This window comes from Leuresthes tenuis, unplaced genomic scaffold (assembly GCF_036924035.1).
Source record: "Leuresthes tenuis unplaced genomic scaffold, fLeuTen1.0.hap1 SCAF_16, whole genome shotgun sequence".
Taxonomy (NCBI): domain Eukaryota; kingdom Metazoa; phylum Chordata; class Actinopteri; order Atheriniformes; family Atherinopsidae; genus Leuresthes; species Leuresthes tenuis.
In genome coordinates this window covers 7,738,026-7,760,482 of record NW_027325370.1, presented here as the reverse complement: position 1 = coordinate 7,760,482, position 22,457 = coordinate 7,738,026, and the positions used below count along the sequence as shown (strand labels likewise).

General features: G+C 40.2%; 2 protein-coding genes across 2 annotated transcripts in view; one reads left to right on the top strand and one right to left on the bottom strand.

Moving 5' to 3' along the window:
• Window positions 1-703: 703 nt before the first annotated feature.
• birc5b (baculoviral IAP repeat containing 5b) lies at window positions 704-2,334 on the bottom strand. The gene is made up of 4 exons (XM_072366486.1): window positions 2,209-2,334; window positions 1,396-1,505; window positions 918-1,035; window positions 704-811 (listed from the first exon to the last, which is right to left on the bottom strand). Exons 1-4 carry the CDS (start codon window positions 2,332-2,334, stop codon window positions 704-706), a joined length of 462 nt encoding a protein of 153 aa, XP_072222587.1.
• An 8,431-nt stretch (window positions 2,335-10,765) lies between these two features.
• Window positions 10,766-22,457, top strand: part of znf385a (zinc finger protein 385A) — a 57,722-nt gene continuing 46,030 nt past the window's right edge. Inside the window, exon 1 of the mRNA XM_072367531.1 lies at window positions 10,766-11,388. Within this exon, the coding sequence (XP_072223632.1) occupies window positions 11,379-11,388 (10 nt within the window). The 5' untranslated portion in view covers window positions 10,766-11,378. The remainder of the gene's footprint in view (window positions 11,389-22,457) is intronic.

Sequence of the window (22,457 nt, the reverse complement as noted above, 5' to 3'; positions counted from 1 at the left end):
CTTTTAATCCAATACTCCATCCAACCCTCCCTCCAGAGAGAGGAGAGGTGCACAGGTCTCTTTTTAAAATGAAAGCAGAACACTTTTGCAAATAAATCTTGGGGTAAAACTTTGTTCTTGACATGCAAAACAGTATATGAAGCAGTACAGTGTAACATTGCCTTGGACATTTGTAGCATTAGGACATTGCTTGGGATTTTCATTGTCATCAGCATCATCCTGCAGTATTTCTTAAATCCTTGTCCTCCTCACAGGGCTAGACAAGTGTCCGAGCAAGCCCTCTCAGTGCACACTGTCCCCCTATATGTAACAGATGTTACTGGGGCAACAGTTGGTACTGAAAGGGGTGGGGCGGGGTGGGGGACTTCAGGCCATCTGTCCAGGGTCAAGGTTTGAAAAGAGGTGGTAGAGATGGTGGCACGTTCAGGAAAATGCTAAGTATTTGGTTGAAAAGTGGGAATATAGCCCACATTGTAATCCCATCTCAATGTGTGCTTTCATTTTAGATGGTGTTTGTAGAGGTTTTGAATGAAGGGCTGGGAATTCCATGAAGCCTGTCTTTGATATTGGAATACTGAAGCTTAATCTCAAAAGCACCATCTTGTGGATAGAAACAGGACTACAAACAAAATACAATATTCATCAAAACTTTATTGGTCTTTAAATTGTCACTCTGTTAACCCATTAGGCTAAGACTTTGTGGTCAGGCTGCATCTTTAAGATTGGTTGAGTCCAGCTGAGATTTAAGGCCCTCAAGCATGTGGTCCACCTCATCACGCATATATGCCATCTTCTTATGACAAACCTTCCTCTGGAGAATAAGGGAACAAGACAAATGTTGAACAACAACTGCATAAGTAGTTAAGCAAAAGCTTACTCCATTAAAATCAACTTACAATGATTGTAAGGATACTCACAATGTAGATCTTTAGCCTCTCCTTTTCCAGGTGAAAGAATTCAGATACAGTTAACTCAGTGAAGTCTTTCTTCATGGATAAGAATCCACAGTTAGGGGAGCGTTTTGCATGCTCAGACCTGGTCAGATAACATTGTAGAAGAAATTTGTTTGATGCAAAACAACTAAAGTTTGGTAAAAAAAAAAAAAGCATTCAGTGAAATAAAATTATTTGGATAAAAAAAAAAAAAAAAGAAATTGTTGGATAGTTTTGTTTGTGGTGATAAACCTTATGTCGTAGCCATCTTACCCGTTAACCTCCATGGCCAAAGAAATCCCCCAAACACTTATTTTGGCATAAGTCTATTCATAACAATCAGCAACACTTATTCATATCTGAAAACTAAACACGAACTGATCTCAAACTACTTTGTACCATTACACCACTGGCTTAATAAAGTGACTGAAGCAAAAATCAGGAAGGCTGACCCTTTTCTTACCAGGGATCATCATCTGGTTCCCAGCCCTCGAGCTCAATCAGACAGAAGAAACAGCAGGCAACATCAGGTTCATTCTCACTGGGGCAGTGGACAAACCCTGCCTTGGCCATCTGCAAAGACACAGCAACAGAGACCAACGCAGCAAGCGTTTTACAAACAGATTATAATAAACAAAAATTCGAGCTGCAGTTCAGGAATTTTGCTGCAGGAGGATTAGTTTCAGTGAAAATGAAACCAGAGGATGGTCTTTTTGGCTCTTTGTGAGATTGTGAGCCTGTAAACATAGCACATAGTGTTACTCATCAAGTGAGGTGTCAGCAACTCATTCATCATGACAAGACTGGAGTAGGCAATGGGAAATAGCCGTGCACTGGACACCTGATGAAACTCGCACCTGCTTAACCATGAATCATAAACTGTCTTGGTCGTGGATGAAAGGCTGTGTAGCACCGTGTAAACATAACACACTGGGATTCACTGAATCACCCTATAGAATCAATAGAATAATACCAATTTGTGTACATATATATATATATATATAATTGTTTTCCTCCAGCATTAGTTATGTGTCATGAGGGTTAACGTAAATTAGGCTGTATTCTTAAATCTACTAGAGCTCTCTGTCTTACCCGGTCTTGAAGCCTTACTTACAAATTCCTGTTTAATTGCATTCAATGACCCTCTGCAAGGTCAAAATATGATCAAAAACAGTCATTGGTATTGTTGAACACACTCCATAATTCCAGCCTTTTTACAGTTTTCAGGCATCAGTACTTCACAGCAATCTTTGCTACAGCTCAGTGGCCATCTTACCTTTTCAGGTGTGCAGTTACATTCCTCTCTAAATGGCCATTCTGCAAAGCTTTGTTCCCGCATCTCATGAGTGTACATTTTGTCATATGTCAGAAACCTGGTTTTCAGCACATCTATGCTTGCCATGTTTGTAACAAAAACAGCCTCAACCCAAAGATGCACTATGCCAGCATTTCTTTAAACATGAGCTGATGGCACAGGCTGCCTCAACAGGTGTTATCACTTTTGGATGAATAAACTTTGCTCAGGTTGAAAGTGGGCGAGGCTATCATGGGAACGTAAGTTTATCAGATTCCACCCAGCATGTGGTATTTTATTATGCTTATGATGATATAAATGAAGAATTTCATTTGATATGCGGAAAATATTTTTTGGTGTAAAATGGCAAAGCAAATTAAGATGCTTATTCACTGGATTGATAGTTTCTTTTAATGCTGTCTATATGGCTCAGGACAACTCGTGTCTACTATAGTCACCTGCTAAATTGAACAAGGACCTAATTTGAAATAATTCCAAATTAAACAGAAAGGCTTTTAATGTGCACTCCTCCATACACTACACATTTTCACGTGTTGGAATAAGCACTTTGAATATTCAAAAAAAGAAATCACTTTGAATATTCTTGCATAAAACAGTTTTGGAATTTCTTATCTATGGATTTCTGTTATGTTTTCTTGTTTTCACTGATCTAATGAATGGTACTCTCTCTGTCATGTTTTTATTCAGTTACTGAAATATTGACTGAGTAAATGATGCTTGACTACACAGCTTTTAAGATGAGATTTTAAGACAGACCTCTCACTCTTGAGTTACAGTTTCCAGATAATATTGACAAATTGCAGAGTAAACAGCTGCATAACAGCCAGAATGTTAGTTGTTAGATGTAATGGTTTGTGGGGTAACTTTTATCAGGATGTTTATTACTGTCAGAAACAGAGGTGGTTCTGGTCTGCAATGTGTGTCTGTAACACTAGCCCTCGTTGCTCTGAGGGCTGAAATGTGCTTACAGCTGTACTCTGCTGCCATTTTCCCCTTCTAACCTTTTCTTTCTGGAGACTGTCTGTGGAGGTGCTGAGACACACTGTGACTGCCTATGAGACTGTGCAGACTGTCTTAATGTGTCTCACTCATTTAGTTGACGATGTTTTTAGAAGTAAAGCTGTGCAAGGATGTATTGCCTGTTTCGTATCTGCTGTGCATCTGATGTCACATTGGGGTTGCTCCAAATATTTTGCATGGTGGGTGGTTGCTTATTGCAGTCTCACCAGAATAGCATTTACCCCTGAATTTCTACACGTGTGTGCTACTGTAGTCATTCGACTTTAATCCTATATGTTCAAATTTTTCAAATTTTTTCTAAACCTCCTGTTAACATTGCTGTAGGTGGGAGGTGACATGCTGTATGAGATCCAGGAATAAATGCCCATATCAGTTATTTACAGAGAGTTTGTTACTTTGTGACTTTCAATCTTCTAATGAGTTGGCTTTCATTATCAAGAGAATTTTTCAATCACCTGGGCTGTTTGGAATTCACTCTATGTACTGTACCACAAATGATCCATGTGCAAGTTGATATTTCTCTCCCCTCTGTACCGGACCTCATTTAACTCCTCATACCTTCATTGACATTTGACTCCCTTTCCTGCCCTCCTCCCTGTTACACTACTGAATACAACTGCCCTCACTTATTAAAGTCTACAAAGATAAGCTGCTGGAATCTCCTGCCCTAGCTTTGTTTTCACACAGAGCTGAGAGTGAGAGGGAGGGAGGAGATATGATGTAGAGGTGGATGGGAGGTGACACATGCAATGTGCCTTTATGTCCACATGTCCTTTTGCGTAGCCATCGTAACTGCAGTCTGAATGTACTGCTCCTGGAACCCTTTTCGGTGAATGTGAATTTAAAAAAAAATTTTCTACCTGAAGAGGCCTGACCAGTTTCATGGTGGGAGGATTAAACAACTCAGTCAGTCAGTAGAAGAAGTAGAGGTGTTTCCAATGTGGAACACAGGTAAGATGAGCCTATTCTATTACCATTCACTGCTGTTGTGTGTGTGATTCTATTCAGACTGATACGGTAATGGTCTGTGTGGTGATCTATGCTTACTTGCTCCGTTTTATCATATGTGTGATTATTGTATGAGGTCTGGTACTATAGATATTCTTTGATGTTTCACAAATGGTATTTGATTCCCATATATGCGAATACATGAGAATCAGCTTGAAAATCACTGATTTTCTTTCTTGTCCCAATCGTATATATTGTAAATCTTTGAAGCTGAGAACCTTCCTGACAGCTCCACCTGTCATCTGTTGCTCTTACGTCTAGACTGAATACTGTGCATTTGGGGAAATTTGTGTGTGTGTCTATGCATATGTGTGTGTGTGTGCTTCAATAGAATAGCCTACATATCTGGATGTGTGGTTCAATGCAGAAAAAAAAGTTTCAACATGTGCACCTTTCATGGTATGAATGACCTGCTGTTCAACAAGTGCATTAAGGAGAATATTTCATCAGCTGTGATTTGACTGATGCTTGTTTTCACTCTCAACTGAGGAATTTCTGAGCTTTATAAATAGCCTGTGACCAGTTGGCTGTGTTCTAGAATATATGGCGAAAGAGGAACTTGGAATATACCAGTTTAGAGCCAAATAATAGAGATTATCTCTGCAAAGTTTCAGAATTGCTTAACGTTCAACATTATCTGAACACAGCCAACAGTTATGGTGCAAATGTGTTATTTGAGTGTGTGTGGATTGAAAGAAACCCTACCCTCGTGATGCTGGTGTAAAAATGTCAGGGAAGTGTGAGAGTGTGACAGTCAACATCAACATTCTCCATCTCTGCAGGCAAGTGTGGATTCACAAGAGAGGCACACCCACCTGTGTACACACATCCACACATCTTTGCAATATCCAAAGTCTCCCTTCCTGTCACAGTGAATTACACTCAAGTGTGCAAAGCTTGACCATTTAGACAACTTGAGCAAAAATCATGTTGCCAAAGCAAAAACAAAGGAAACATAATTCACATCAAGAGAATGTGTACAAAGAAATGATGTACTGTAAACTAGAACAGTTAGCGTCTCACAACTCCGACGTGACGAGAACAATTGTTCGTTACTAATAGAATATTTGTGGAAAATGTTCTTTTTTGTCTTGGTCACTGTTTACAAAGTTGAAATATATATAGTTACAAATTCTTTTACCAGCTTTGTGTGATGAATAGTTTGATTTTGAGTTCTTAATCTGAAATGGAGAGAAAATGTTGGATTCCTTTAGGGCCATTCGGGGAAAATATTATCGAAACATTTTCAAGCAGCTGAGAAGGCAAAAATCTGTTCCCCATTATTCAATTTAACACAACCAGCAGTGTTGCTTCACAAAAATGTATTGAACAAATATATAATTTTATTTATAACAATCAAAACAGAACATATGCAGCCTGAATTATTCAGTGGTTTCCGAAGCAGAAAAATGAGCACAAGGAACATACTATACTTCTAGCCACACTTCCTGCACATATCCACACCTAATCAATAGTCTAAATTTAGTGAGATGATTATCCCTCACAGTTGCAAAGTGATATGCCTGTCAGAATTGCAGGCTCAGGCTAGTTCAAGGGGAACGCAGAGGTCCTTGTGTTCATGTTGAGCTGACTAACATGTTGCCTGTCAGACTCACCTTTGACCTTCATAGGCAGACTCTAAATTCACCACCACAGTGCCAGGCGACACCCAAATATATTATATGAATAAGTGCAGACTGTGTAACAACAGAAAACGTTTTCAGTTCACCAAGCAAGTGAAGTCAGGAAGAAGAAAAAAGGGCCAGAGAAACATTTCTGGAAAGTCACAAAGCGCCTGCAGGCAGTTGTGATATATGAGGAGAATTTATGAGCAACAGAAGTTGCATTTTGACAGTGAGTTCGAGCTGTTATAAGGAAGTGAGTTACAGTCTGTCTGGTGAATTTCAGTGAGTGTAGATTTACTGTGAATTTCTCTGGCAGGAAAGAATTAAGAAGACAAATCTTAGCATTACTTGAATGGCTGAGTTTGATGCACTCTCCTCAGGTTTGATATATCTCTCACAGGCTGCTGCTGCATATCAGCAGGATAAATTCTCTATAGTGTTTCATACTGGAAATAAAAACAGTTTCAGTCAGGATGCCAGTCTCAGCTGGTTTAAAAACAGGTTTGTTGTGCAGCCATTTTTTTTGCCTAAGTAAGGTATTTTAGATTTGGCCTGACAGGCCATCAACACTGTAACCAGCTGTTTCATATTTCATCATGGTTCCCAGTTTACCCCGTGTGTGTTGACATGGCTTATGGAACATACAACCCTCTCAGTTTATATGTTGAGATCATTTTACTTTGTGGAACTTTTCCATATTGCTCTCTATGACAAATGTTGGTAATCTGACTGTGCTGTAACAAAGATTTTAGTCTTGTGTTGACAGACTAGCACCAACAGAGGGCAGCATAGCTTAACAACTATTTACTATTCGAGCTCTCCATTGCACTTTAGTCTCACTCACTTTCAGTGTGAGGAACAACTCAAGTGCTCACCTGTTTATTTTAGACTTTATCTCATGTACTTCCCTCTATTCACCTCAGACTTTCAGTGCAACTAAGAGTCTTTTCATCTCCAGAAATAGTCAGCTTAACGAGAAGATGAGTATAGGAGTATAGAGGAATTGGTCGCCTACTTTGGGACGTGGTGTGACAACAATCCCCTTATCTTAAATGGCAACAAGACAAAACTGATTATTAGTATATTATTATATTATTTTTTATAGAAGCAGCATAAGGCCACTATTTCTATGTTGGAAGTGAGGGAGGACTACCAATATGAGGCTGTTCTTCTGAACAACAGATTGGGCTGGAAATGCAATCCGGGGAGTGTCTGTAAGAAATGACAGATCTGACTTTTCTTCTTGTAGAAGCTTAGGTCCTTCAGTGTTTGGAACAAGATGTTGGATGTCTTCTCTAAATCTGTGATGGAAAGTGTAATCTGCTTTTCAGCCATCTCTTGGAGAAGCGGCATCAAAGCCAATGACACAAAGAAACTGAACAAACTGATGAAGAGGGCTAGCTCTGGACTGGGGACTGCTGTTTAGCCCCTGGAGCTGATTATGCAAAGAAGAAAGTTGCAAAAGCTGCTCAGCATAATGGACAGCAATGCATACTCTCGACATAACATAGTGTTCAAACAACATAGTGTGTTTATTCAGATGCTGCTTCTGCTCTGATGCGGCAAAGACGTTGCAAGTCATTCCTGCCAGCAGAAATAACTCTATAAAACAAATTTTCTTTATAAAGGCTAATGATGAATGACTGAACGACTGTGAATTTTCTAAGATGCAAAATTTTTTCCCTTTACGCAAACTTAAAACTCATTATACCCAGAAAACGGTTTGGAAGATTGGAACCTAGGTTAAAGTTGGGTAAAGCTTCTTTGGAATTAGTGTGACTCACTACAGGGACCTCAGGAATAACAAATACAAATCTACATATATAGTAGAGGGAGAGGTAACTGACATGTGAGGTCATCTAATGTATGCTGGTTAAACACACTGATCTCCTTCACCCTGACAATCGCGCACAAGGGTAAAGAATGCAAAGCACAAGAACAAAATCGAAGATGCAACACTTTTTAAAACACCAGAATTAAAAGAAAAACACAACAACAACAAGAATAATTGGGGAATAATTTATTTTCCCCTGAAAAAGTCTTGCTCTTTAAGTACTTTACTTGGATTTGTGTGAAACTCATTCAATCAATTCAATTAATTTCTTCTTCTTTTATTTTATTTTTTAAGTGCAACATGTACAATGTTGAGTTCAGTGTATTTCACCTCAGGATGATCATGTAATTTCATGTAAAAGCTCACAAGCACAGACACACAGCAACTGTTTTTACTCTCCTTCTCTTCTGAATCACCAAAATAGTTTGTTAAAAAAAACAGTTTTTAATGGCACAGAAAATTGCTCAAGGTGTACTCTGTTGATTTATTAAGCTTGATTTGCTTGTTGACCCAAAAAAAAGGAAAAGGAAAAAAGGTTTTATTTATTTATTTTTAGCTATTTTTTTAAAAGCCACAAAATGATAAAGCACTTTAGATTACTGTCTAAAAGTCTGAATAACAACTCAAAAGCTCCTTTAAAAGTTTCCTAAAAATAACTCTGAGGACTGAACTAAAATAAAAAACAACTAGTCTAATTGGGCAGCTTTTGCAGGAAAATTACTTGTTTCTAGTTCTTGGAACTGCTGTGGGAAAATAATTTAATACTTTAATTCTCCACGAGTAAAACTAGATATTGACGTACAATCTGTGTCTTATCACTTTTGGAGACAAATTAACAAAGAAAGTACCTTTGGTAACACAAAATACATTATTTGAGTTCATTATTCGTTTATGATAGTCTCCTTGTTGAAATTTACACATGTCCATGATTCCCTCTTATCAAGAAATAACAGAAGTAAGTGCACCATGTCATGTGCCGCCACTGGCAAACAAAGGGCCTAAAGTCCTTCCATTTTGCTCTCTCTTCTTTTCTCCGTCACCTCTCTGCTCACATACCTGTCATATAATGCCATCTGTCCTCTCCCCCGTGGCTTTCACCCTTCCCCTGTCCCTCCACTCCCCACCCCTGCCTTTTCCTCCCTGCATCTTCTTGCCTATGGATGATACAGGATCTCCATGCTCCAATTTCACCCTCTCATCGTGACATCCATTAAAGTGGTGCTGGGCCCTGGGCCCCCGTTGGCCCGACAGCACATTAGCACTCGGCCCATTGAACGCCAACAAGGACTGGCTCTGAATTATTGATAGCAACACAACTAATGAGGAAACCCCATCCAAGGTCTTTTACAGACACATAAACACACACACACACACACATGCTCATGGAATAAGTTGCATGCACAGCTATCTTTATGATTACTATTGTTCCAGCTGCCATGTGTCCCATTTTCAGAAACTAATATTCTCAGTGCTCGGTCCATTTCCTGCAGACAGTGTGTTTTTGTGGTTGATCCAAACACCCACAGGCTGGAATTTCTTTTTTAATCTGTTTGTTTTTTTGCTTTATGTTTGTTCCACATCTCTATTTTCATTATCACATTTATACACTTGTTTGTTTTTATTGTTGTTTTAATTGTTTGATCTCTGTAAGAGTCGTGTAAGATGGGGGATTGTTGCGCACCTCCATGTATTCCAATGTACTGGAAGGTTTCTGTCAAATAATTTTACGCAGTCTGTAAGAATTTGAGGGGGTGTATGTGGCATCTATCTCTGCCAGTGTTTACATACAGTTGCTTAAATATACGCAGAGGAGCTGCTGTACAGAGAAGTGTTGGAGGTGTCAGTCCGCCTCCTTAGTATTCTCTCCAACACCCTGTGACTCACAGCCTCAGCCTGAGAGCGTGAGAAGGGTGGTGGTGGTGGGGGTTAGAGTTAGAAAAGAAAAAGGGAAAGAGAAAGCAGGACAAGGAGAGGCTCCATGAACGTCAGGCAGCATTTTCTGTAGCCTCAGGCTCACGTGGTTATATCTGTGTTTGCAAGCATGCCCGCCCAAGGGGATTAATTTTTTGACAGTTTTGTTAAGCCTTCTCTTAAGCGCTGAGCATCTGAATAATGTCGTGGCTGTGTGATTTTCAAAACGTCTCCCTCGCTGTCCTGTGATTCCTCTTCACAAAGGAAAACGGAGGCAGAGACTAGCGCTGGAACATGACAGCAACATTGTTTGAGCGGTTTCTTGGTGTGGAGGAAGTAGACCATAAGAAGCTGGCTGTGAAGCTCCTCTTCAATTAATGACTGCATTGCTTTGGTTCACAGTTAAATCCTCTGCAGCCTGTCTCCTGTGTCCGTTAGTCTGTCAGGCTTTATCTCTGTATTCCATCCTTCTGGCCGTCTCTTCTTGTCAATCCACAACTCTTCATCCCTCTGTCAGTTTGTATTTAGTTTAATCTCTGCCCCTCCTTCTTCTGCTTCCTCGGCTATGTCGCTTTCCATTTCATCTCTTTTTTTTTGCTTACCACCCGTCCTTTGCCCACTCCTCTTCCAATCTTATTCCATCCCTTTGACAAAAGCACAGATGTTGATAAAATGTGATAACTTTGCTTGGGTTACGGAATGGAAGGAGGGAAGGCGAAAGCCACACAAGGTTAATCCTCTAACAAGTCCATATACGTGTTGAGTCAAAGGACAGAGTGGGGGAGGGATAATGAACAACAAGTGCAGTAAACGTATGAGGCAATCAGGCTTGAGCAAACGCGGGAGATGGGTGAGGAGAAAGTGGTATAACAAAAAGGAGAGGCTGAGGTTGGGGAGAAGGCATTTTCAGTCAAGCTCTGTCTCTCCTTCATGACTTCCACTCTGCATGATGACAAGTGCCTGCCGTTGCTCCCATTGGCCAAGCCTGCCACCAATCAGAGCAGAGGCATGTAAGGTGCCTTTAGGTTATACCCAACCCCAAAAACAAGAAGCAGAGAGAGGGAGAGACAGCCAGAGTGAGAAAGGGAATATGTGTCTGACAGCGAGAGACCAAAGCAGACGTTGACTTTACATTACACTGAAGATCTTCCATTTGAAGCGCCCCGTGAAATGATAGTTGAGAAGAAACTGCTTGTCAGCTGTTTGTTGGAGACCACTGCATTTCCTCCTGGCTGCTGTGGAGTAGAAGATCTTGGCTTTGTAGCCTCCCTCTGTGATTGGCTGTCACACTTTAGGCTCCCCCTCTTCCCTCTTTCTCCCCTCTTCCTCCTCTCTCCCTCCTCTGCTGCCAACCACCTCCATACTGTCCTCAGGCTTACCTGAGCCACCACTGCAGAAACACTGGACCCCCTCCTCCACACATTCATATACACTCTCTCTCTCTCTCTCTCTCTCTCTCTCTCTCTCTCTCTCTCTCTCTCTCTCTCTCTTACACACACACACAGTTTTTCACCTGGAGAGGGCAAGCGCAAGGGACGGCATGTGCAGCAGCAGCAGCAGCAGCAGCAGTCTCTCCTCACATCTAACGCTGCCTCTCTGAGTTGCCTCTAACTGGAGAGTGGAGAGGAACTCAGAATTTTTGGAGCCATTGTCTCTTGGCAAAAGCAGGAGAGACAGGGGCAGTGAAGGAACACTTGTCAAGCCAGGGACACCAAAGGCAACCCACACACGGCATGATTTTGGGTGAGTTGTTGCTTTTTGGTGCATGGTATTTTGAGTGGTCAGTCATCTTGTTGTATCACTAATCCCTACTTAAACTTGGCCACCAGCAGCTCTTGATTAATAGTGTGCTCTGCTTGGTTTCCATTCCACACAGACATCTGTCAATATTGAGCACTTGGATGAACCGTTAAATCATGGTTAGGGCTTGTAATTACAATAATAGTGTGCCATTACTGTGGCAGGTGTGAGTGATGACAGGGAAGGTCAAAGTGTTTGGAGCTGGACAGTATCATTATGGGCTGTTTGGTCATATGACCAGACTCCACCATTTCTATGTCACACCAGATGAGGTGAAGTGACTGACGCTTTCATCTAAACTTACTGATAACTGATGACATGCAAGTTTATGCAAATAGTCAACACAGAATCTAAAAAGGGTGGATTAGTTTCTCCGGGACCTTTATCTATAACCCTCTTAAGCAGTTATGAGCAGGGTTGTCATTAAGCAAATAGCATTATTAAAAAAAAGATTCTGTCTTTAGCAGGACAGTATAGTTTCCAGTTATCATGCATTGTTGCTCTGTTCTGAGTCAGCTAACCTTATCTTCTTTAGTATTCTGGTCTCATAGTGGCTATGCCTGAAAGAGGGAATTCTGTGTGCTCTACATAGCCTGCTTGTACATGAATACAGAGGATGAGTCCAGTGACATTATCAGTCCTATGTGTGCTGCTGTGGATATGATAGGAAGAAATCATGTGTAGATTCAGTAAGCAGTGCAACGTCTGTGAGATTGTTCTAGAGTCTTGTGTATGGTCGTTTCTATGAGACCGTGGGTGGTTATAGTGTGTGTATTGGTGCTGGAAGTATGTGTGTGTGTGTGTGTGTTGCTATGTGCTCTGCTGGAGAGGCCACTTTGTTTTAACGCATGCCTGGGCTGATTCAGGCGCAGCTCAGCTTCTCTGCCCTCCCGGCAGGCATGTTTTTCAAGCAGACATCTTTAATGATTATAGGGAGTCAAGTTGTTTCAGTTTTGAGAGTTTGAAACGTGTGCCCTGAAGAGTGTTTGTACCTGTGAGCCACAGGCTCTGAACAGCTCTAAAGTTCATGTCTGTTACAATGGCTACTAAATTGAAAACTTTTCACCCTTTAAACTTGTTCTTTGTTGATCTATATTGAGAATGTATTCATTGTTAGTTCTGTTGTCAGTTTTTGCAGCTTGTCAAGCATGCAGACATACAGCAGTTAGACATGTTGTATCTTGATCAAGTTGCAGATGGTAGCAGCTGCCGTAAATGATATTTGACCTGAATGTGTTAACGCCAGCACAGCTCTACCACCATAATGGTTTTCAGCTTATGGTAGTTATCATACTGTTAAACACTACAGTTGCGACAGAAAAAATTAAACGTGGAATGTAACTTCTGAATAATGCCTTTGCAGAAACATAGAATGCTGTCAGGCTTCAACAAATATACAACACATTTTTACAGCAGACTGACTCGTGTTTAATTATAATGAAGTCTAGCTCAGAAAAATATAATCTTTGCATTGTCATTGCCTCTATGATAATCTTCCAAAACAGCTGGCTTTTGCTTGTTAAGTTGTCTCTCAGCTTCGCACTCAGATAGGTATCTTCCATTATTTATCTGAAAACACTGAGTCTCTCCAGCCGCTAACATACTGCTCAATTTGCATGATGATGTGGCTACTCAGTGATTCGACATTTCATGCTTTCCTCCTCTGAAAAGGGCAATGTCATTGCAATGACCTTTACAGTTACGCCGTTGGTTGAGTTCGAGCTCCAATCAGCAAATTTCCTGATTCAGCCCACTGATATGAATCTGATAGTTGTGATAACATATCTCAGACAAATGGCAATATACACCGTTCTAAAAATGTTTGTGCATCATGTCAGTACAGTGTGAGGATGCCTGTGTAAACTGCATGCCTCACCAACTCTGCCTGTGTGGCTGAGAGCCTTTTTCTACTCTTTGTTTTCAATGACCTTGAGCAAATAACCAGCACCAGCGCTGCTTTGTCCTCATCGTGTCATCACAAGTCGGTTGTAACTAGCATTGCAGGCATTCTGGGGCCCTGGCAGAGATCTCTGGCCGCTGCAATAGCGACGACAGTTCTGATGCAGATAATGGCAATGGAAGTGCGGTTGTGCTCTACAGTGAGTTCTATTCAAAGCCGTGGGCTGACATGGTTGTGTTGTTTATCAAGGTGTTTGTGGCAAGGCACTAGATAACATGATTTCCGGACTTTAATTGAGAGCCTCTTAATTGACTGTAGTGTAGTTGTAATTAGCTGCCATGTTGTCTTAAAAAAATAAAAGATCTTTGTCAGTTTTGCTTCCAAATGCCTTGAGGAGGCTACTGGTTTAATCCACATTTGAATAAAATTACTCTATGTAATATAATTGTACTGACATCCAAAATGCTGCATAATGATACTTAATTTCTGTAAAAATGAATTTACAACCTTCATATCAAAGTTTCTTGGGACACCTCAGCCATGTCACAATTAGTTCATATTTGAATGTTTTTCATATCTCATCTGCCTTGTCTGTTTGAGTCAGAGCTGACCCCCTGAGCTCATGGCTATGCAGTCTATCTGTCTCTTTGTCTTTGTGTTTGCATGCACACTCTGGCCTCATCCGTCTTCATAAAGTCAGTCTCTCTGTTGACCTGTCTGCATAGCTATTGCTCATTCCATTCACCTATCCCTCCAACCCCCTTCCTCTAACAGTCTGCACACAGTCACCTGATTCCAGAGGTCAAATCAAAGACACACTGGAGAACACATCTTTGAACAAGTCAGCATTTTTCCCCCCCATTTTCTCAATGACTGCTCTGCACTCTTTGTTCATGTCAAAGTGACATAGTAATCATAACTCCATAATGAGCCAGATATTTGGAATGCATGGCACAGTTTCTCAATTTAAGCCTCTTTGTAATGCTTTTGTGCAACTTGAGAACTCTGCAGGGCCTTTTTCTAGCATTCTCTGTGGTGTATGGTGGGCCTGAGGTGAAAAATAAAAACCTAAGAAACAGAGAACACAACTACTAAACAAAAAAAACAGCAATATTTCTCAAAATGCAACAATCAGATAACACATCCAGAATGATCCAACAAAACCCAACCAAACAACAAAAAAAAAACAATTAAAAGAAAATGCAATACAAAGACTGATCCAAGCATTTTGGAAAATATATTTTTTAAATGTGTTTGCAAAATGTTGCTTTGTTTTCTGTTTTGTTGTGTTTTCTGACATTTTGTTGCGTTTGTCTAGCTCTGTACCTCAGGCCTCAAACCACTAGTTTAATTTTCTTCATGCTGTTTCACAGATTATCCTGACTCCCTTCTGGCAAGATGGGCCATATGTGTGACACAGTGTTGTGTGATGAGTTGCTCGCTGCACTTGACCCAGCTAACCTTTCAATAGCTCCATTATATAGCAAGGTTCTGAATGAAATGACTTATTCCCATGATTGTAATTAGAATAGGCCACATATCTGAGGTGTGACCTAGAGTGCAAGATTAATGTGACACTGATCTGAGGGAAGACTGCATTAAGTGTGTGAAAATGATTATGTGGGTCTGTGTAGCAGCAGAAGTGGCAGCTTTCATACACCCCTCTGTTTCTCTGTGCCTGGCTCACTCCTGTTTTGTGGACATCCCTCTTCAGTCAAAAAGCCACGATAACAGGTCTCTTCCCCTCCTGCCCTCGCTCCCTGCTATTGCTCCATTTGTTTATGCTGGAGTGACTGCGTGTCAGCAGGCTGTCAATACTGTCTGTAAGAGACTCTAATGAATAGGCCTGTTATTGGACTGGTGGAAAGGCAACCCATTGTGTCTGTGAGTGCATCTGTACGTGTGAGTGGCCATCTGTGTGTGTAGCACTGCAGAGCCGAAGGAGGAGGAGGTGCTCTTCTGACTCCCACAGCTCCATCGTCCACACTGCAGTGTCCTAACAAAAAAATTATTCTCTAAAAGTAAAGCCAGAGAGATGTAAGAATATGCATATTTTTGTTAGTTCAAAAGGGGAGTTTTTAAAAAAAAAAAAAGTATTACTGAGGACCAACTGAGTATAAACATACTGTATTGTTTATGTAACTCACACCAGGGCAGGCACCTGCCACCAAAAGAACCTGCTGCTGCTGCTGCTGGAACACAGAAATGCACCTGAGTGTGATTGTAGTGTCACATTAGAGCATTCAGCAAATCAACATGGCTTACAACTTACTGGGAATCCTGGGGCTATAAGACACCTGGGGGTTCAAGCTGTATGCTTCAACAATCCGTCTGATCACAATGTGGAAAGAGAAACAGATGATTTCACACTGAAGCTCCCTGCTGTTTTCAAATAGGCTCTCTCTATACTCTTATGCAGATAGAGCACTTTGATGTCTTTATTTTCAATCATTTTGATAAATCCCTATGTACTGTGGCATGGTGTTTTTTTCTATATTTTCTAAGTCTGTAGAACCATATTTAAGATCAGCTACTTTTATTGAATGTACTTATTCAATAAAACATATTGTATAACTCCACTCAGTATTTAGTTACTTTGGCTGAAACAACTGCCTTGATGAAAGTCAATTCAAAAGCCTTGCTTTCCTAAATGCTTGCATTGCACTTTTTCTCACTGTGACAGTGTGGCACATTACATAGGTGAACTGTTAAGACAGTACTGTCGTGTAACTGCTTTTCAGGCCAATTTTATCATCTTTCACTGCTTGTTGCTACCTTCCCAGATTTAGTTTGCACAGTCTGGCATTGGTAGCTGTTCTGCACATTAATGTTAGTGTACATTCACATCATACAATTTTGTATTACAGATGTCACACAAGTGCAACATAAAAAATATGTTTTTGAACCAACTCATTTTGAATCCTTTGTTCAATATTCAATCAGAATCAGTCTAGGCCTTCTTGGCTGAACATACTATCACACGGGGAATTTGTTTCCATCTTTGGTGAGGCTTGAGCAATACAGAGGAAAAACAGAATATATTCACTTTATCATCAGACAGTACACTAAATACAATGTCTTATCCACCCCTGTGTTTAATGCTCATAAGAAGTAAAAAGTATGACTGTTTTTGTTTCTCTGAATTAGTGTGATAACTCTGTAAACGTATGGATTTATGACTGACTATCTCCCAAACGACAGTCAAGTGTAGAAAGGTTATGCAAAGCTAACGTTTGGCAGCGATTAATGTTGAATTAATTATGCTTACTCTAATTCTGAGGGCTAAGAAGAGAGGAAGAGGTGAACAAGATGGGGACCAGAGAGAGGAAGGCAAACAGATAATATGGAGTGAAAATGTCCTCATGAAAGAGAACTAGCTCCATGCAGCTTTGGGGAGGGAAAGGAAATTCCTCTGAGTGCTGTTGAGATAGGGTTTCACACAAAGTCCAAAAGAGAAATCAATTCTCCTTGACTTGCTGCAAGGTTAATACATTGGGGCATGAGTAGCGAAAAGAAAGCTGGGGGGGGGGGGGGGGGGGGGGATTTTATGAAGCAACAACGGAATAAGACAATGAGAGATATCTAAGGGACTGAAAAGATGAAATGAGCAAATAGGGAGATGGGAAAAATTGGCTATAAGTTTATTGACAATATTTTGGTTACAGTGTGGTTACAGGGTAAAAGCTATGCTTTCCTCTGACAGCATACATTCAGTTGTGGTTTCTTTGTAACATTTGATTCATGCAAAGAGGAAATGTGAGCAGAAAATCTGACTCACTCGTGGGAATGTCATCCTATCACACTGTCTTAGCTTTACTTATAGTCGCAGGGACGTGTCCTGACTACGTGACCTCATCTGTCCGAGTAGCTCTCACTTTACTACTACTTTACTGTGAAGCACACAGACTGACTGAATAGTACAAGTCGTTGCTTCTAAGAAACCTTAAGCTAGCTTTTAATCCTTAATGTTACATGAACATCTCAAAATAGCCTAAATCTCCATCCCTAACACCTTTCCTTCTCCAAATAATTCTCTTCAAGTGGGGTTTAATGGTTTGTATAGCAACTGATAGGATGCAGAGAGGTCTAGTGATAAAAAGGTGGAAATAAGTGGAGCTCAGACTTGCCCTCTGTGGCGTCTTGCCCTTTGTAGCAACAGCTAGCAGAAGAAGGGATCTGTGAGTGCGTTTAGTTCAGTCTTGGACGACAGCCGGGGAAGCCTTGCTTGCTGTCTGTGGCATGGGGCTTAACGCAGGCGTCTGGTATGCACACCTGTCTTCAAACAAGTTCTCCCCTGAACAAGCGGCCCTGCCCCTCATTTAGCATTAAGGAGAGGGAGGGAGCAGAAAGAGCTCTGTCAGGACCTGCACCACAGCTCCCTGCCCCTGCCCCAGGTGAACAGGAGGAGAAAGGGAGGACTGGGAGGGTGAGGTGGCATAGGTGTGGATTAGAAGGCTGTAAGGGACACAGGGGTAATGAGGTAAACATGAGGTCATTCATTTAAGTATTTTGATATCATTGATGGAAGGTATGATAGATGCAGGAGCAGATTTAATTTTTATAGTGGTGTGTCAGTTTCTAAATTTATGCTAATGTTGAAAATAACTAAAATAATAAGATACCAGTATCAATTTATGTCATTAATTTGAGTATATCTCTTTTACGTATAATTAGTCTTTCAGAGAAGATGTTTACTTGTTCAGTTATAAGAAATTTCAGCAGTTTCTATGTGGAATACTTGTTTTCACAAAATGTAACAATCCACATCCACATCCTCCCCCACTGTCATGTAATACTGCCACAGCTTCTGTTATGGTATGTACAGATTGATGCATACATCCAAATAATTTGAACACAGCTCTCAGCTATCTGAAACTCAGACAGTGGCTGTTAATATGGTTTCAAAGAGCACTGATAAAATGTAACAAATGGAGGGCAGAGGAGGAGCCTAGAAACGAAGCAATTCCATAAAATTAGCATAGACAGGATAGTGCAATTGGCCCAGTGAGACAGAGATTACAGCATAAACATAAACAAAGTCACATTGCATTATTTTCATCTGAGCAATACTGGTTAATGTTTGGTCTTGTAGGGCTTTTGCTGAGTAATAGCTTCAGGAGTTACACAGCATGTCAGAAAGAAACATTTACCAACCCATATACAGCGATACAGCAGTGTTTCTGCCTCCATCCTAAATTTTCTCATTTCTCCTATGATGACTTGTTTAAATGTGTGAGGCTGTATTTGCTGTTGCATTGAAGAGGTTTTTTGTGCCTGTGCTGGGCCAATAATCACCAGCCAGCCGCTGCCACAAATCTTCATTAGAGGATTAGCCTGCTGGGAGACAGCTTGTGTTATTTTGCTTTTATTGGTGACCCTGCATCCACTGCTTTCAGCTTTGGGTTTGTAGCCATAACTTAGTAGTGTAGAAAGTGACTAAACAAAATCTGAAAGCGCAACTCAAAACTCCCTTTTGTCAAAAGAAAATGTCCAGATTTTACAGACTCTGGAGGGCTGGTGCTCTTGAACGATCTCTGTACCGTCACACCTGAATAAATATGACCTTCATGCAAGAGTCATCAGACGTAAACGTTACCTGTATCGTCACCACAAAATTCTACCTCATAATTTGACAATAAGCTGGATGCACTCAAATAATATGTAAACTGGTGAAGTTACAACTAGCTTTTCTGGCCACAGTTAGCAAAGGCAAAGAACCCCTCTGCATCTGATAACGGGTCCAACTCAGGAGTTGATCATGTGGAACATCTAGTAGCTCAAAGTAACAACAAACGTAAGAGTGGAAGAAATAGAATAGTCGTTCAAACGACTGATATGTTGATACAAAAAGAGTTGTGCTGTAATACCCATCAAAGGCAACGTTATTAAGTGCTTATCATAAAGAATGTCCAAACATTTGCTTTGGGCTGATTTCCTTTTTTTGTCATTTTGACACTGTAAAAGATGAAAAAAAACAAGTCTTGCTTCAGAAAATTAGAGAAATGAGTCATTCAGCAAGGAACAAGCAAGAAATAAAACAAGGAAAAATTACGTTTCGTGTTATTCTGATCAAAGCCAGACTTCTAAAATGCATTTTAAACTTGCAGTTACTTAAAGCATCCCCAGACTGCCATTCTGATCCAATGAAATCCTGATTTTAAAACAAAATTGACATTCAAGTAACAATGTCTGTGCAGTAAATTTTGTTATATTTACATGTATGATGAGCAGCAGAATGTCATGAATGTTTCTCACACAGTACACAGCACTGTGGTGTTGGACCTAGTCCTGATAACTCAGTCCCTCTCCTGTGTAGGTATACTTGGACAAGGACAGAAGTCCAATTAACAGGCCAAATTGAGGCATAAATATAGCTCACCTGTGCATGTGACTGTGTTGACTGTTATGTTTAGCCAGCAGCAAACAAACTTTTACATGGTACCAGGCACACTTCATAGTATCTTATTTGTCTCAGCCTCTAATCGCCTCAGTACATATCTGTTTTTCTCCCACATATGCTCAAACCTGTATGTTTGTAAGCTGTCAACTTGTTCCCTTGAGGTGAATCAGGTGCCTGGTGGGAACTCATACTCAAGACAGAACAAATTAAGGTCACAGCAGGGAGAGTTAAGCCAGCAGAGGACAACCCAATCTGCCAAGCATGTCTTTGTGTGGGCATATTTTGTGTATTTTCTGACATCTAAACAGTGGAATGGCTCCAGAAACAGCTATTGTCAAATGGCTCCTCTCCCATTAAAAAGGACACTGACCCTTCATCACCCATTTTGCATTTAAAAAAAAGGTGCCATTGGCCACCTTTGAATTCAATTAAGAGAACAGTACAATGATTCTTTAATAAGTGTTCTTGACATCACCTGATGAAGTACCGTATATAGGATTAAAGAAGCTTTTGTGTGTTATCCAGGACTGTTAGTTGCCTTGTTTCCTGTATCTGATATCAGAAACATTTAACCTATGCATATATAGTCTTATTTCAGTTAATACACGTAAGAAACAAATAATACATGTAGTAGAAACCCAAACTTGATTTTAATGATTTTATGTAATGAAAAATAAAAGTTAGAAATGTTATTACTTTTAAAGATATGGAATGTATGTATATACTAGCTGTGTTGCTTCCAAATTTCTAACCAAACTTTTTCTGGTTATTGCTGCCCATGCAACACTAAACACACATAGAGGCTTTACACAGTCCTCCTTTTAAATATGTTTTTACTATATTTCTGTTCACTTTTAAAACTCTGCACATTCAAAAGATGTTGCACTTATAATGAATCTTCGTTAAAGATTGTTTTATCTGATTATGTAAATCAGAGCCGTCATACTGAATACCATCTAAATCAAAAATACATCAGTTTGGCCTGATTAAACCTTTAAAGGTCACACTGAGAATAGTTTGCAAACTACAAAACAAACCTCGAAGTATCAACTTGAAAATCATGACCTTAGCACTTACTTTCAACTTACTTCATTTTGAGACTAACTCAGTGATAGACTTTATCAGCCAGAGGATCCATGAGCTTAGTCTTTGGCTGCAAACGAAGAAGTAGTATTGAAGAAAAAAAAGAGTTTGCCTAGTAAGAAGCATGGCTGAACATATGAGTAACAGTCAGAGGCTGTTGGTGTCAGTGGTTTGGATTTTAAGTGCTCTCAAGAATTGAGGTACTCCAAAAATGTCCCTGGCCCTCGGTTGTTCTCTATATATTTGCTCCCACCAGTTCATAGTGTCAGTGAACACACTATCATTATCTCATTTATCTTCTGTTTAAAAAAAATTAAAAAAGAAAGAGCTAAACCAAGAGATTTCTACTCTCTTTGATATTGCTACTACTACTAGTAGTAGTAGTAGTATTATAACGTTGTTGGATTTCTCTAAAAATATACTTCAAGGACGCTTGCTCCAGCTGAAGCATCCCCGTCTCTCCAAAATGTTATATTTTCACAATCCAGGCTTCAAAATTGTGAGGTGACAATGTTTGTTTTTTGTTTTTATTTTGGCTAGAGACAATGTGAAGATATGTCACACTGTGTTGTGTGCTGGGACATTAGTGTCATCTTGTGATGAATGCTCTCAACCATTGTTGTCTGGTAAGATTTTTGTTTTGATTTCCTAAAAACTGTCAGCAATAGTGGAGAAGAGATCGAGAAGAAAAAAGGAGACAGAAGATGGACCTTACCGGGAGTAACTCAACTGCTCAGCTGAATCCGCTAAATCTGCTGATCAAGAAGCCGACATTGTGCTAAAATCTATTCTCTCATAAAAAATCTGACCCCCGTTTTTGGGCCAATAGTGTCAGCAATATATTCCTTACATAAAGTCATGTGTAGTGTATTTTATGAGTCACTATATTAAAAACAAAGAATTGAAATCCTATAATTTTTGTTTTTTTGCAGTGGACAGATTTATTTATCATTTTGATATTGGGGTTAGAAATGGAGTGAAACATGATTTTAGAGACTGATTCTACAGTTGGAGGATAGAAACACTATCCTGAAGTTGGAATCCAGGGTCAGCACATACAAAAGAAGCCTCAGAGCAAGCAAGAATACAATATGTTGTCCAAACAAATTGCCACATGATTTCCACCTCTTATTCTCTATAAAAGTCGTTGCTTGTTTTTTTGTCTCTGAAATGTTTCGTACAACACAGCAAAATAGTAATTTGATTTGAAAAAAAGTTCCTCACCACAATGAAAAAACTCACAGTTGACTGGATGGATAAATTGTTAGATTTTGCTCCTTCCTGCTCTTCTATCTTACAACACTTGATGAGAGGTATCTACATTAACACACTTCCTGGGCCTGGTATGTCCAGAAGTTCCAGAGGGCTTTTCTCTGTCAGCCTTTGCTACAGACCTCCCCTCAAGGGCAGTATCATATTCTGCCTGACTATGCTTGTCTGTGTAATCCATAGCTGCAGGGAGGGTGACCTTCACAGCAGGCACCCTCACAGCAGGTTGTGATGCAGTGTGCACTCAGGGAAGAGCACAGGCTGGACAAAAGAGGGTGCTGGGGCCAGCGCACGGCGGCCTTTAGATAATTACCCTTTCATATGACACACTCTACCTGTGGTTGCTCACTTGCGGTACTA

Excerpts from the sequence above, each read along its gene's own strand:
- birc5b (XM_072366486.1), bottom strand. The coding sequence starts at position 2,334 with ATGGCAAGCATAGATGTGCTGAAAACCAGGTTTCTGACATATGACAAA. Across the intron at positions 1,506-2,208 it reads GTAACTGCACACCTGAAAAG|ATGGCCAAGGCAGGGTTTGT; the intron begins GTAAGATGGCCA and ends GTGTCTTTGCAG. Across the intron at positions 812-917 it reads AGAGGCTAAAGATCTACATT|AGGAAGGTTTGTCATAAGAA; the intron begins GTGAGTATCCTT and ends CTTATTCTCCAG.